This window comes from Dromaius novaehollandiae, chromosome 1 (assembly GCF_036370855.1).
Source record: "Dromaius novaehollandiae isolate bDroNov1 chromosome 1, bDroNov1.hap1, whole genome shotgun sequence".
Lineage (NCBI taxonomy): Eukaryota > Metazoa > Chordata > Aves > Casuariiformes > Dromaiidae > Dromaius > Dromaius novaehollandiae.
The window spans coordinates 155,310,373-155,326,415 of NC_088098.1; the positions used below are offsets into that span (position 1 = coordinate 155,310,373).

Genomic DNA, 16,043 nt, shown 5'->3' on the forward strand with positions numbered 1-16,043 from the left:
GTTGATTAACAGAATCCCCCATGAATTCCTGGGGATCCAGAGATAAAATAAAATATAAGAGATATAACAAAAAAACAAAACTATTACCAATGAGCTTGAAGTCTCATAGTAGTTACTCAGTGGAAAATTTTTGCGGGTCCAAAAATTGGAAAATACTGAAAAAACACTAGCATAGAACAAAGGCTTCTAATTACTGACACAGTAGAAAAAAGGCATATGTCAAGAATCATTTAAGTATTTCAGATAAATAAAATTCTTCACCTTAAAGTCACAAAAAATCCCTTTCATGGAAAGTCATTTCATACATACAAAATATTGAAAGGTGTTAATTTAAACAGAAGAGAAACAATGTAGTTGCCAATGTATTTTCCTTCTGCCAAAAAAGAACTCGTATCTCCTCTCTTAAACCATGCTTTAATTGCTCCAAAGTGTACAAGTGCAGAAGCCCTGTAAAGCTGTCAGCTACATGTTGCAACTATTGAACACCCATCTTCCAATATTTGACGTGAAACTGTATTGCAGTACTTTCATTATTCCTAAAGAGATCCCTGTTAGTAAGAACAAAACAAATTCAATAGCATTTTTCAACATTACAGCTACTATTATTAGGGATAGAAATGAAGTGGTAGAGCTACACTGTAAGGATTTCTAGTAACATAGAACTAAATTGGCAACTCAGATTAGTGGTTACTCTGAAAGTGTTAAGGTTTTTTCCTATTTTTTTGGTTATGTTACTTGCATTCAGATGATATGGCTGTTATTTACAAGCTAATTTCCTGAATTGCATAAAAGTAGAAATAAAAATGAGTATTAAAATACAAAGTTCATTCTTCCATAAATCCTCCTATAACTGATACATCACATACTCAAAATGAATTTTTGTAAACATATTTTAAATTGTTCCATCACTTGTGTGCCTAACTAGTTAGAGAGAAACAGTTATTAAAAATACTTTAACACTGGGGTGTTTATTAACCACAGAGTGGTATTTAGGCTTTCTATTTCTTAAAAATTAAAGTATTTTAGAAGTCTTAATTGCAAATTTTAAAGCATATCAAGAAAAGTGGCCTGTGATGTTATACACAACTTTCCAAAAGGATGTTTAAAAAAAAAATCAGTATGGATCTAAAATTTTCTTAGGTAAAAATGACACAGCCATTTTTCCCATAAGAGAATACTACTGTCATTTTACAGGCAAAGCTGCTGTCATATTTACCTATTATGCAGGAGACTGATGAAAACACCACTTCTCCAAATGCTGTCTTCTATGGTCAGGAGCGAGACGAGACTAGAAAAAACATCTTCCTTCATATTATGGGGAACCATTACCTCCCTTGGCTATAAAGATTTTTAAGAGGCTGGTTAAATTTAAATAAGGAAACTTCTTACTCTTTCAGTCCACAGTGAATCTTTTGAGGATGCGGAAGAGAATCACCTTTTTTTTTAAAATGCATTCTCAAAATATGAAAAGAATCACTCGTAACCAAAATAAAGTGCTAGCCAGATGACATTCACTGCCTGCAAGAGGCTTCTTAAATATTTGTAAAACTTTGTCACTGATAAAAAACAACCCACTCTGAAATTCACCCTGTTAATGAGTGCCATAACTCATTTACAGGTACTGTCCAAATCCACATATAGACAATTAGTAACTACATGACACTGAATATTGGAGCTCTTGTTACTGTCTAAGCTCCCACTGACATTTTTAAGTAGCAGTAACAGAACTTTAGTTTCTAGATTCTGAATATACTTTTAGTTTAATTTCAGCAAGCAAACAACAGCTAGTCCACGTAATTATTACTTAAGGCTGCACAGATACTGCACACAGAACACAACAAGGCAGCCTTAAATTACTAAATATTGTGTAGTAAGGAGATTATTAGGATGGACTACTACAGTATAGGACAATAGACAACCTATTTGATACTGTTTCAAAGTTAAGTTTGGGATCATCTTCCTCATGCCAATTAGGAAAACAGGAAAAAAGAGGAGAGCTCTGAAAGGCTGTCTGACCTACTACACAGGTTCATGTCTTTCAACCTTTATGACCATGAGATCCTTACCTAAGCATCAGCCATGTAACAAGCATCATGAAAATATAGCTCACCTGCCTACATCCTGAACTAGAACTTCCACCTGCACATCCATGAACACAGGATCATTCTGTTCACTACCTCAACTCTTTGCCATATGAAATTCACAGCACAGTGGAGGGATCTCCACCTCAGGTTAAGCAACAGCGCCCCAAGGAAAAGCTTTCTCTCCCCAACACTGCATAAACTGATCAGAGCCAATGTTCATGATAACATGCTTCATGCATTCTGAACACGCAAGAAGCACAGTCTCTATCTGAAGAGGCTCATGAGCAAAGGACAGACATGTAGAGGCAAAAGTTGCAGTAAAAGACTGTGACCTTCAGATACAAGTACAGTCAAAAAAGTTATTAAGACCCTACCTTTTACTGACATAAGTATTTGGATTATTCACTCTCAGAGACTTACAAGGCAAAATTAGAGCAAAACTAACAATGAAATAAACAGTGTTTGCTGGATAATGTTAACACTCTCTCCACCTCAAATTGCCCAACATCCAGATTTGGACCCATATATATGTTTTCTATACTTCCATCAATCTCTCTTGGCTTAATGTTTTTAAAGACTTCGGGCAGCCTAAAGCTCTGCAGCTTTTTCTGATGCAGATGCCAGCAAATGACCTTATTTCTAGGAAAGTAGACCAGGTTGTTGGATCTTAAAAGACTGACCTTGGAAGCAACTAGTCTTCGAATCAGCAGCTATACCCAGATTTCCAATACCCAGCTCAGTGGAAGCTCCTACCAGAATCAATTCAAGAACATAGCTATTAAATATTCTATAGAACGGGATAGTATTTTTTAACTTCCAACTTGCTGTTTACAGTAGTTACAGATAGTTTTACCTCAGTGAGCTTTAAATGGCTCTATAGTCAATCTTGCTTCGTTCTGTAGTAAGCAGATAGAAAAAGGCACTTCACAAGCATACAGAACCTGACCTAATTGAGTTGTCTACTTCTGGCTAAAAATTGAGCCATAGAAGCACCTGTTTCTCTCCACTGACTACAAAAGCGCCTGAAATGACTAGCTCACATACAGACAATCTGCGAACAGAGGATATGAGTCCCACCAAGACCAATAATATCAAAAATAGTTACTTCCTTGCAGGAGGAAGAGTATTATCTAACATGGTAGAAATTAAACAAGAGTTTCGCAACATACTAAGGTGACTAATGCTATACTTGCTACCCTGCTAATTAGAAACAGCAACAGACTGGGAGAACTGCTGACAAATTGCAAATTAGAAATTCTAAACATAAATAAATAAATCTCTAGGTATTCCTCAAAGATTTCTGCCCTTCCCTCCCCCCACCCCCCCCTTTTTTTTTTTTTTTTTTTTTAGTATCTACACATGTAGGCCAATATTAGAAAGTGGGATGTCTCTCATCAAACCTTGGACATTTTTCTGCATTCTGTAGCCAATAGTTAAGGCTCTAGAAAGCAACTCATCCCATCCAGGTAAGTGTCTAAGATGAATAAAACAAACTGCCCTCTGAAGATACCTACCTCTCCCCACTGACAGGAGAGAGGAGACCACATGACTTGCTTTGACTGCACATCTAACTTCCACAGAGTTTAAACTGACATTAATTTCAGCCTATGTACTATGCAGACATTTGTTCAGTCTCTCTTACTTTTTCTCAGTGCAAACTCTTCATCTGATGGCTTCCGTTCCGGCTTGCGTTTGGGAAGCAGCTTTTTCATGGTTTTAGGGCTTTTACTGAGATCCTGTGAGAGGAGAATAAAAATAAGAGAGTAAAGCTTTTTTACAATATTTCAGAAGTTTAACTTTTAAGATGCACACAGTATTTACTAATTGAATATATTTTAACAGCACCAAAATTCAATTCACTGATATTTTTGGCACATCAGGTTTGCCTGAACTGGCTCATTTCCTCTCTATACCTCCTCCAACTATATACATACAAAGTTACATATTTTTTCTGATCCTACTAACAGAAATACATAGAAAAGCTGCTGCAAAAGCATGCAGGCTGTCTGGGAACTACAGCAAAGGAAACAGGCAGGCATATATTAACACAGTATTTTTCTTAACTTTTGAAGGGACAACCCATTTGACTTGTCTATTTAGAAGCAGGTAAAAAAGGACCTAACGAGGAAGCTTGGCAGATAGTATACCTATCTTCTTTAAAGGCAGAATTTTTAAGTATTTAGAGCTTTGTAAGAACAGACCTACAGCAAAAAAATGCAGCAACAAGTACAGCATTTCTGCTGAAAAAGGAGTCATGCTAATTTACAGGAACACAAAGGAATATACTGGTCTACCCCTTACCTTAAGGATACAAGACATCCTCTATAAAAGTACAGAACAAGAAAGTGAAAAGGTGAATGAGCAGGACACAGACGAAAGAGGATGAAGATAGGTTTTGAACATCATCATACGCTAAACACTGTAAAGATGAGTGAAATTTTACTACATTTGAGAGTTTAGTGCCATATACACAAAGGCATGAAAGGAATTTAACTAATGATGAGATGAGCAGCACATACTACAGCTGAACAAGAGAACCTCTTATAGCAAATAAGCCTAAATATTAACCTTCCAATCGGAGACCACCTATCGCTTTTTCCCTGTCATGCAGAGGATTTACAAAAAAACAACCCACCACAAACAAATCAAGAAAACACACAACCAAGCTGTACTACGTCCCCTCCCCCCCCTTTTTCTTTTTTTAAGAAGTCCATTTTAAGAAAGACGTCACCTCATAGTCAATTTTTAAGAAATTGCAAAGCACATGCCTATAAAATAACATTGCTCACTCAACATCTCATGCTTGTATAATAAAACATTCACAGGCATATCTGTATGCCTCTTTCTGGGCCCTGTTTTTTCATGCTAAATTAGAACCATGAGAATGCATGACACAGAAAGATACCAAAACAAAACATATCACCATGCCAATATTCTCCTGTGCGCATGTGCATGTGTGTGTAAATTAAAAAAAAAAAAAAAATCTTTACACACACACGCACACACAATTCCAACATAAATTGAATGTTTTCTTAATGTTCACAGGACTGCAAAAAGTAGCAGCAACACCAAATTAACCTAAAATTGCTACTCTTTTGTGGGTGAAGACAACATTTTGTATTTCTCTTGGAACAGACTGACTCCTGTTTCATATCATATGCTAATTAAAAACTATGACAGCATCTCAAATTCTAAACTTTTTTTTTTTTGGTCAATGGTGACATTAACCACCAGTTTCATCTGAATATAAAAAAGTTACATGGATTTTGACAGTAACCACTTTGTTGTTGTTGTTAATAGGCTACTGTTAGTTGCTATTACTAGGCCACCTAGTAGCAGTGGTAAATACTGAGAAGCCAAGACCAAGAGTCAGTTATACCATCACACTTCTTTAGAACAATTTGATCCACCACTTTCAAGCACCTTATGATCTCTGATACTACACGCTTTTACATGTTTAGCAAATAACTTACTTTACAATAAGCCCAGATCACCAACTTAAGAATGGAATCATTCGTTTACAAAATAGAGGAAGGAAAAAAAAAGGGGGGGGTTTCCCATTGACTGGACAAAGAATGGAAATAAGAAGAAAAAATGGGGAGTAGGGGGAAGGGAAACAGAAAAATCCTCTCCTATCAAGCCTTCTTATCTGAGCTGCAAGACTAAATCCCTGCCTCAAATAATCATCATCAACACCATTCACTAGTCCATTACTAGCATCACTAGTCCATTTCAGCAGTAGCTGTTGAAGCATCTTCTATATAGAACACATGCACAAAACGGTAAAACAATGGTATGAAAAGAAGAGTTAAACTTCTCACAGTAGGCCTGCTGCACAGGAATATTTCTCAGCTACAGCATCTCACCTCTTTATAACAAAGAGCTGCTGAAGGCCGTAACGGAGGTGCAGGCCTTAAACAGCTCAGACTCCAAGGCTTGGGAGTTTTAGGAGGTTCCAGAGGTCCCCAGTTTATCACGGTATGTGGAGTCCCATGATGGGATGGATGTGGAAGAGTGTGGTAAGCAGGAGTCAGTGGTATTGGCTTGCTGTCTGAATGCTTGCTGGAGGGTGTTACCGGATGGGAGGGAAGCTGTCAAAGACAATGGTTACAAGAAGGGAAAGAAAGTGTATTACTATAATGAAGATAAAATATCCAAGAGCAGTCAAATAACTCCACCAGCTGGTCTAGCACTTATGTTTATCACAGCTGGCCTTCAGAAACTCTAACACTGAATTATGATTTGGAAAAATGGAGCTTAAAGAAATTTTTAGTGTCTGCCACAGAAAGAGCATACACTAAAGGAAGAACAGCTACAAGCGGCCTTGCTCCCACTTCTCTCACCACTAAGGATGGAGCTAAATTTAGATCCATTCAGACTGAACAACTCAAATTCAGAACCCAAAAGAAGGTACATGAAACTGCTTCTCCACAGACTGTCAGGTATATCATCAGTTAAAACCTACTGTTTTAAGGACACTTAAAAATGATACGTGTATTAGTCAAAAAATTAGAAAGTAACGACAAAGAATTTTCTTGTGCCTTTCCTAGGCTAAACTATTAAACTAAAAAATAATTATTTTACTCTTAGTTCAAACAATTAACAACAGAATGATCCTATGATCCAAACTGGGGTCATAAAAACATTCATATCACTGTTACTAATAGCTAAAGGAAATGCTTTACATAGTAGTATATTTGCCAGATAACCTAACACACTATACACTGCTCATTCACTTTAGCCCATAAGATATTTCTTACTGTGTGAGATGGCACAGAGTGAGGTTTAATGGTGGGATTCCCAACAGTTGTGACTTTGGTTTGCTTCTGCAGGTGGTCCACCCATTCATGCAAATCCTGTTGGTTGTTACAAGACACTAGTATCCTTTCAATCATATTTCCTAGGTGAGAGAAGACGTAAGATGTCAGAAGTCACAGAAAAATGATGTAGTCAGTCTGACATGATTATAAAAACATACATTTCCTAAAATGTTAAATCCCTTAAGTACTATGTGAAGATTTTAACCCGTATTTTCAGTACCACAGCATCTCATTTTTCCATGTCATGATACTTCCTCCATGCATTTGCTCCTGGGCCAAGCCTACGAATTCTACCTTTTTTTTCCCCCCTCCCTTTAATAATGAAAAAATAATCTTTATGGTAAATAGATGTAGGAGACAGGCTCGTCCTAAGCTCCAGGAGGACAATAGTAGCCTTATTGCTTCTACAACCCCTCAAAAAAGCCAGTACATAGCCTAACATGTTCTTCTTCAGCCTGTCAGCTGCAATACTGGAAAAGTGCATTTCGCTGATGTTCCCTCAGAAAAAGCCATAATCTCAGTCTGCACCTAATATTAAACTGAGGTGAAAGGCACTTGAGAAAGCAACTTTAATTGCTGCAGTTAAGGTATGTGATGAGTATACAGTGGAGTTATCTGAGGTCAGCTTCATAGCTATTATTTCAGAAAACAAGCACCATCAACAGCTGTTTCCTTCCATATCACAGTACAGATGTGTGACACTGCCTGCCACTTGAGAGAGTCAAAGTTACCCTAACAAACCTGCCTGAAGACAGAAGTGATCCAGGAACTGAAAGAAGGTACAAGACTTCACAGTGTGGATCCTGCTCTGCAGTTTATCTTCCCAAGATTCTGACTTCAGTAATGGGTCTGCAGGTCTTTAAACCCACCATGGAATTAAAGTACATGCTGAAACAAAGTACCTAACAGACAGAAAATTCCCAAAGCAAGTGCAACTGCAATCATGATCAGACACATTGATGTCTCAGGGAGCAGACCGACCATTTCTAGAAGAAAGCTCTTGATAAAAGCTCTTTCAGAGCCTCTGGAATTCCCATCTTTCCATAGCATAGTCTGAACTGGTTGACTATATAGGATATCCTTCAATGCTACTCCCTCCATCCATTAAAATACAGAAATTTGAGGATGAATCCCATGGAAAGATGAATTAGCCTGCTAACTGCTAAAAACAGGTGGTAAAACAACTTTCAAGTGAAGCTCTGGGTACCTGCCTTACAAAGTTTGCATAGTCTGATATTTGAAAGAGCATACACTGGAGTAAATAAAAATATCTGTGGCCATTACCTGATATTTCAAATGCATTTTTATGATTTTCACTGTCTTCTAGCTTTGTGATTGTCATTCCTGTCATTGGTAGTTTCCCCTATAAAAGCAGTAACATTGAAGTTAAATCCAAAACATACTAACACGTTACCAGGATATAAACATTTAAAGCTCTGAACAAAGGCACATAGAGTAATTCAGCAAATGCAAGTATACTGATGAGTATAAAATATTTAAAAATCCACACAGCTTATAATAGAAGTTTTCATATGCTCAACTTTTGCAGATGACATCTATGACTAAGGAGTCAACCTGAAATCTGAACAGGCTACAAATCCATAGAAACACATCAGCAGTCATTCATTATAGCCTCAGCTTCCTGGAGTTAAGACCCTCAGGGACATGCATCCATGTTACACACTTAGAGGGTGTGTACTCCCTCTAATAGTGACTGATCTTCAAACACATTTGTTTATGAACTGCCTGGTTAGCTCTTAAAACAAGACCTGTGGTAAAAGTATGTTTATAGAGGAAGATTTCAGTAGATAAATGCCTTTTTTAAAGTGAAGATTTAGGTCTAACATCCCCACTGCTAAATTCACTCACAGAAATTTTGGGAGAAAGAAAACAAAAGCAGTTTACACCTTCAAAGAAGTCTGTAAAGTTTCAGAAGAACATATTAACTTTGCAGAAGATAACCTTCTCTCATTTTAAACCCAGTAAAGCTGGAAAAAAAAGTAAATTTAGGGTAACATGTTACTCCTCTAGAAACACTGAAGAAGAGATGAACACTGAATACTGTCAGAATGAAAGGCTTTACCAAAAATGCAACTTCTATTAAAGTTCTTTAAGATGGATCTTTTATTCTCCTGTACAAAAACACTGTTCAGCACATACTGACAAAAGTGGTCCCTGCAAGTAGACACACACCAACCAGGGACAGAGGTGTGTAAACATACTGCCTTCAATGGCACAGTTTCTCTGGGAAAGGCTGAAGGAGTTGCATCATCTTCTGTCCATATCCCAGGTCTGAGACAAGGAACCCAGAACAAATCCGGAATGCACCCAATATGCAAACTATACATAGCTCTTAGCCACTGCCTCAAAGACATAACAATGAAATAATATGATGAAATAATTTTGCCTTGCTGTGAAAATGCAGTCATTAGAATTTGAGAAGTTCTCAGTGCTGGGAAAATCAATTGAGAACTTATAATGAAATCAACAGTTTTGCTTTCAACAGAGGAAAACTTACAAAAAAAACAAACTGTTCAAGAACATGGTTTACAGAAGTACTTATGGTTTACAGAAGTACTTATAGCTGGTGAAATCTTGTGCTCCTTCAAGAACTTTTGTTTCAGCTTTTTCTTTGCTTTTGATGTTTGACTGTGATGTCTGAAAGCCATAGAGCAATACTTGCTGAGGAACATTTATAAAGACTTCAAAAGGTCGAGGACTGTGCATTTGCTTCAAGTTCAGCTCTTAGAAAGCTCAAAGAGTGTCTCTAGCAGCAATAAGTAGTGGATTTGTAAAGTGAAACATCTGGTGCTAGGGTCCAGATTGTATGTGCATTTCAAGTGCTTTTATACTGGGCTAACTCTAGGCTGGTGCCACAGACTGAGTGCCAATCAGTAACTTGGAGCAGATCAGGTCCACATCTTCCAGTTCAGCTTCATTCAAAGAAAATCCAGTTCTGAGCTCTGAGACTACTTCCACAGCGTGACCCAAAGAACAGTAAAGAGGGACAACTAGAAGACTAATTTCAAAAATGCTCTCCTGATTCAAAAATAACACACTAATGTAGATACACCTACAGGACTAGATGGTAGGACAGCCTAACTCACACCAATGCAAGCTTAAGAGCGCTGCGCAATTTTGGTAAGACTCACGCAGCAGCCAGAAGAGTACTAACAATGTCACTTCCCTAAATAGATCTAAAAAGCTACTGATATTTCCTTTCATGAACTAGTACTAACAAGTACAGAGGTTAAATAACTTGTTCATAGTCACTCAGTGCACCAGCTGCAAAAACTGAACCCAGGCTTCACCTTCTAGCCCAGTATTTATATAAACCAGATCACTAGTTCTTATTGTAGAAATCACCTTCTCTCTTTCTTTGTACATGCAGAAGTTTAATAATCCTTTTCAAGTTTTCTATGAATCACCATTTGGAGAAAAAACACCACCCCCAACACATTTATACACATACATACAAATATTACTTTACCTGATAGATGAACCCACTCATTCTCGGGCTGGCAGACAACATTAGCAAAATGTTAGGGAAGAGAAGAAGGTATCTTTCATTTTTTTCCTTATTAAAGAAAAAAAAAGATGGGGGTAAATACAACATCACAAGCCCCCCCCTCTTTTTTTGTTTTAAATTAAAACCATCTCCAGTGTTATAATTCCATAGTTACTCCACAAATGTTTGCCATTGGCAAAATTAACACTACATAAAAATAATAAAAAGAAAGAGCAAGAATTATTTCATTTTCTACTTGAAAAGTGTGAGCAACACATGCCTATACTACTCCTCAGAGAGTACAGCCTAAAGAAATTTTACATTCTGGGTGAAGTCTTGTCTGTGTTTCATTCGATAACAAGTGTTTCACTGATTTCAGCAAAACCAAAATTATATATTTGATATATTTCTTAATACAATTTAGATGGACACACTTAAGAATGTCAAGGCCTTGATGTTTCAAATTGGAAAGATCAGATTTTTATATGAAGTGGGATATTACCATTATTCTGAAGTGGAAAAGGAATATAAAAGAAAAGCAATAATGCTTATATTTACAATGAAGATACTCCATTCTTGATTCTGGTTACGGACATTCACAGCACCCTGCGACCAGTCTTCTGGTCTTTCTGCGGAGTCTGCCAGTTTTCCTTTCAATGCCAGCTGTGGCAATGTCTGCTGTGAATTAGATGCTTCTCTACTAGCTAGTGAATAGACCACTGGTAAGTTTCCTAATTAAATAGCAGAGATTTTCAGGCACTGTAAAATAGGTCTATAATCAACTGGTAGCCTCCAAAATGCATATGTTTCCTCTTATCCTAATTCTCCAAAACCACTTGGTTCTCAAGCTTGTATTTTAAAATATGTATTTTAAAACTGTGTGAAGTGGCCAAAACCATGAGGGAGGAGTGGGCCTCAGACACCATACAGCATGACATTTGAAAGTTTTCGTTGTTTAAACACGCAGTAATTGCTTTGCCAAATGATTCTGTAACAGAACTATGCATGGAAGATCCTCTTTATGTATCATGTATTTTTGGAAACAGTCCCTTAAAATCATCTTTACATGTTTCTAACTGCTATATCTGGCTATGCTTCAGTCAATTTTACAGCTGAGACCATCTACCTTTGAGGAAAGATTTTTCATGACAAAAGCCTTAAATCAGTACAGAAAGACTGTAGCGTTTAGTGTCTCTGAGGCATTCTGTTTACTTCTGCTACACGATGATTATTAATAATTTATTTGCAAAAGGGAAAGAAAGACTGACAACGAAGATTGAAACTACATTACCTCACTTCCAGCACACTGAATCATGACCTGGGACATGTAAATTACACTGCCAAGAGTTTTAATGTCCTCTCCCTCCCAACAACGGATAGCTTCTGTCAGTATTTGCAGTTCAAGTTCTTTCCGTTTCCGTACTTCTTGACATTGTGCCTAGTACATAGGGAAAAATATCATGTCTATCAATTCAACTAATTTATCGTAGGTTAAGGGTATAAATAGCACTACAGTTGTATTTACTGTTGTGCTTGTAGTACACAAAAGAGTATCTAATCTAAAGCATTTCATTCAGATGATTTTTAGCAGTATTTCTTATAAAATCAGTTTTGTTAATTTCAATATTAGGACTTTTCCTTTCAATATACTGACCTCAACTACTCCACAGTCAAAGCCATGTTTCTCAAATTTCTTTTTCCTATGAATTTTAAGCCAACAGTGTATGACTAAGCACAAAACAGTAATACAGCTGTCATGTATATCCATGACCATACATAAAGTATCTTTCCGTAGTAAGAAGAGTTGTGTCAACTGTGCAAACTATGTGTATGACCTCATGCACCTGTTTTTATAACCTATTTACTAGCTATACTCCCACTTAATTCATTTGAATTCTTCAGAACAAGAACTGCTTCCTCCTATTTGTAGGCCACCCAACAGAATGGGATCCCTAACCTTCTTTGGAACACAGATAACAGCAAATTTGCGCTAAAAAAACCCAAACAAACAAACAAACAAACCCCCCCCCCACACGGCTACCACCCCTCACTTCTTAAAACTAAGTATTTTGTAATAGAGATTGTGTTAAAACATAAGCTAGTTGCATCTCTCAGCAGACAGCTCATCCGCTCAAATCAGACTTGTCCCTCCTGATTATCACTAAGAATTCCACATCTTTAAGTTTTATCAGCACTTTCCCTTTCCTCCTACATCGCAACAACAACACCATTTCTCTAGAAGGAAAAATCAGAAAATATACTCTAAGTGTTGTAAAGAAGCCCTTCCCCAAGCCACTAGTTATGCTAGCACTAATATAAAGTGGAGATGAAGCATGAGCAAGAGGGCAGACTGACAGGCGAGGAATGCATGTGTAGCTCTGTTATGTTGACAGTCTATTTGCTACAGGTCCCCAACAAATTGCCATCCTTAGCTCTGTCCACACACAGAGCATCAATTTCCAGGCTTTCAAAATTCTCCTACATGAAAATTTCTTACACAAAAGATATATGAAGAGCTTTTCTTTTTTTAAACAACTAAAGGGAGGTGAAATTAGAAAACATTCTCCTTAAAATATATATCTATTTTTCATCACTCTTACAGAAAGATTTTTGAAGGCAGTCATGGATTTCTGTATATCTGTCCGATCCGGATGATAATCCTAAAAACAAAGGGAAAAAGATACAATAGTACTTTTAGTTCTAGTAAAAGTAATGAAACTCTTTGTAGAGGCTTAACTGTAAACAAACAATCTTGTAAAATAAAAAAAAGTTTTTAGACCTATTTGCTCTCTTTTCACAGCCTTCTTATTTTTATATCAAATTCTGGTAGTCTTGCTTGCAGTAAAAATTAAGAATCACTTACAACATTTCTACTTATGCTTAAAAGAGAGCCAAGCAAATTTTGCAAGACCTAGTAGACCAAAGACTGCTTTCCAATTTTTTATGTTAGCTGTCTTTGTCACAACCTGTATTCCTTCCAGATTAAGATGGCATGCTGTCACTGATAGACTGAAATTAAAATGTGTGACAAGACAAAGACCCATATGCTTTTTGTTTCTCTCCCTCCATCACACCCCAAAAATCCAACCTATAAAATGCAAATGCCGAAGCAGTTCCTCAAACACCTTCCCACATTACAATGATCATCTTTGGACAGTGTTCAGTATAAGTCAAGGGGACTATCTTGGTGATGTGTCCAACAGGTTGAATTGTTAAGATGAGAAGCAGAATTCCTTCTACAGGATAAAGTAGCCTCAAGTAGTGTGCAGGAGACACATTCAACATCAAGTCAACCAATGACCAGGCAAGACTGACCTAGGAGTGAAAGTGAGCCTCTCTGGCTAGTTTTACTGTAAATATTTAGCTTTTGGTGGAAGTTTTACTGCACTAAGTTTTAAACTAGTGAAGCCCATTTTTTAGAAGGCTGAAGGAAGAGCAAACAAATTTTATTTTGGGTCCCATCATGTTTGACATGTACCTTTAAAATAATTGTTGTCAAATCATCATTAAGCTGGAACATAAATGCTGATAAGATATACCTCCATGTGCCTTTCAAGTTCTTTGAGTAACGTGGGGTATTTATCCAGACGCATAAAAGGTTTGCTGAGGCCTGTGGTCAATACAAGGATCCCAGGGCTGTTGGCACCTTTCATCTCCATGAATTCTCCTAGCTCCTCACTGTGCACACAAAATATTTATACAAATTAAGACCAAATTGCCAAGACAATTAATATTATATCAAATTTTTTACTCTAGTCTTTCATCTGCAATGAATATTGCCAAGAAAATAAGAGGTCAAAGAAGGTGTACTTCAATTACTTTTTAATATAAACACTGACGTCCAGTTCTGCGTTACATAAAAGGAAGAAAGACATCTGCAGATTTGGGTTCCATCATTAATCCAATGGGAGCAATAGACATGGCATCAAACCCATCATTTTAGGCAACAGATGCTCAGAGACAGCTCCTAAATGCTACCCCATGCAATCAAAGATTACAAAGTAAAGTCATTTGCACTGCATTTTATTACTCAGCTTTTTATTCTAGTAAAATGACATCTGACCCTAAGGGGAATTCACATAGGTAACGCCCAAGCATAAAATAGTCAATGGCTCCATGTTTAATCATGTGTCAAGTACAACAGGTTACCAGATATTGCTATTTCAGGCACTAATGTGAAAGGCAAGAAATGTTTTAGAACTTTTTCCCCCCCACACGTATGTATTCGATAACCTCATATCACACATACAGGTTTTATTGCAATGTGGCCAGTGAACCAACAGCCACACAAATGGTAGACCATAGCAAAAAATAATTAATATGCAGTCCATCCTCATATATGAGTTATGGCTTCACTGAGGGTAAAGTTACCCAACACACTTGTTTTGACAGCAAAGATGGCTTAAGAAGTTCACATACTCCAGATACCATGAACTGCTATTTCCTCTACCCAGAGGGTTTTTTGAAGTTGGATCATTTCAGAGATCTGTGCTACAGCATGGCCCCTCGATTTGTTACATTAACACAACTGAAAAGGCAGCAGAGCACCATGGGAATTAAAGCACACTTTACTATCAAAGAAAACTTACAGTATCTACATTTTTAGCTTCCTAATAAAGCAAAAATTTCAGAAAACTAACATACAGGTTAAAGACAGGATTTTCAAGAGCTTATATGACCAGGAACAAAATTAGCGCTTTTCTTGGGGAAAGGAAGGGACAGCAGCACTTGGGCTTATCTGCAAACCTCAGAAAACTCCTATTCCAGAAGAACGTGAGATTCTGAAGACAAAAATCTAAATAAAGGAAATTCAAAAGGCCACTTATTAAAAAAAGATAAGATCTTTTTGCATTCAAGCTGCGCAATTCTAGACATCTGCACATGGCATTGCTCATGTTTTGTGAGCCCTTTTTCATAGTAAATTCAGTAGTTCTCAGAAGAAAGCTACTCTCATGACACTCATCTAAATTCTACGCTAACATGTTCAGAAAGTCCTTACTTCCAACTGATTAGCACCAGTAGGTCCTCACAGGTTAGAATTACTACTTAACACATTTTTCCCCTCTAGTTATTAGCATAACTTCATCTTTCAAAAGAAGTCTTAGCCAGCTACCAGACTCAATATTTTTAAAAACACCAGAGTTAAACATCAAACAGCAACAGAGAAAGAACACTTATATGTTATGGCCACATTAACAAATAAACCTATTACTCCGATATAAAGAAATGTCACTACAGAAACCTCCTTTTTATTTATGCCTAGATAACAAACTTGGAAGGGTAAATATCTCCAAGTTTAGGGGAGGGTGTATTCATTCAGAAGTGAAAGCAAACTGTGATCTCATCAATTCCTATAGGAAAAAAAACATCGATAAGACACTGCCATTATAAACCAATATATATGCTCAAATACTGTAGTGAGGCAGGCTATATAGAAACATTAAAGACAAAACAGACCTCCCTGCCTCCCCAGCCCTGCCGCTCATTCCAGAACTAACAGCTAACAACTAGCAGTTGATCAGTGTCGTCTATCCAAATGGATGAAAAGAACAAAACAAGACTACAAACCAAGTATCTTACGCAACATCCACCCAGCTCTCTCCTCCTGGCTGTTAAAAATTTAAAGCTTCC

General features: G+C 37.1%; 1 protein-coding gene across 6 annotated transcripts in view; it reads right to left on the reverse strand.

Moving 5' to 3' along the window:
* Positions 1-16,043, reverse strand: part of ARHGEF7 (Rho guanine nucleotide exchange factor 7) — a 128,829-nt gene that overhangs the window by 20,527 nt on the left and 92,259 nt on the right. For 4 of the 6 annotated variants that reach the window (XM_064503906.1, XM_064503916.1, XM_026108959.2 and 1 more), the window contains 9 exons: positions 13,952-14,090; positions 13,013-13,072; positions 11,704-11,850; positions 10,395-10,481; positions 8,189-8,267; positions 6,845-6,984; positions 5,951-6,175; positions 3,727-3,820; positions 2,765-2,833 (listed from right to left, as the gene is read on the reverse strand). In XM_064503906.1, the coding sequence (XP_064359976.1) occupies positions 2,765-2,833; positions 3,727-3,820; positions 5,951-6,175; positions 6,845-6,984; positions 8,189-8,267; positions 10,395-10,481; positions 11,704-11,850; positions 13,013-13,072; positions 13,952-14,090 (1,040 nt within the window). The remainder of the gene's footprint in view (positions 1-2,764; positions 2,834-3,726; positions 3,821-5,950; positions 6,176-6,844; positions 6,985-8,188; positions 8,268-10,394; positions 10,482-11,703; positions 11,851-13,012; positions 13,073-13,951; positions 14,091-16,043) is intronic. The other 2 variants (XM_064503908.1, XM_064503909.1) reach the window with 1 other exon arrangement.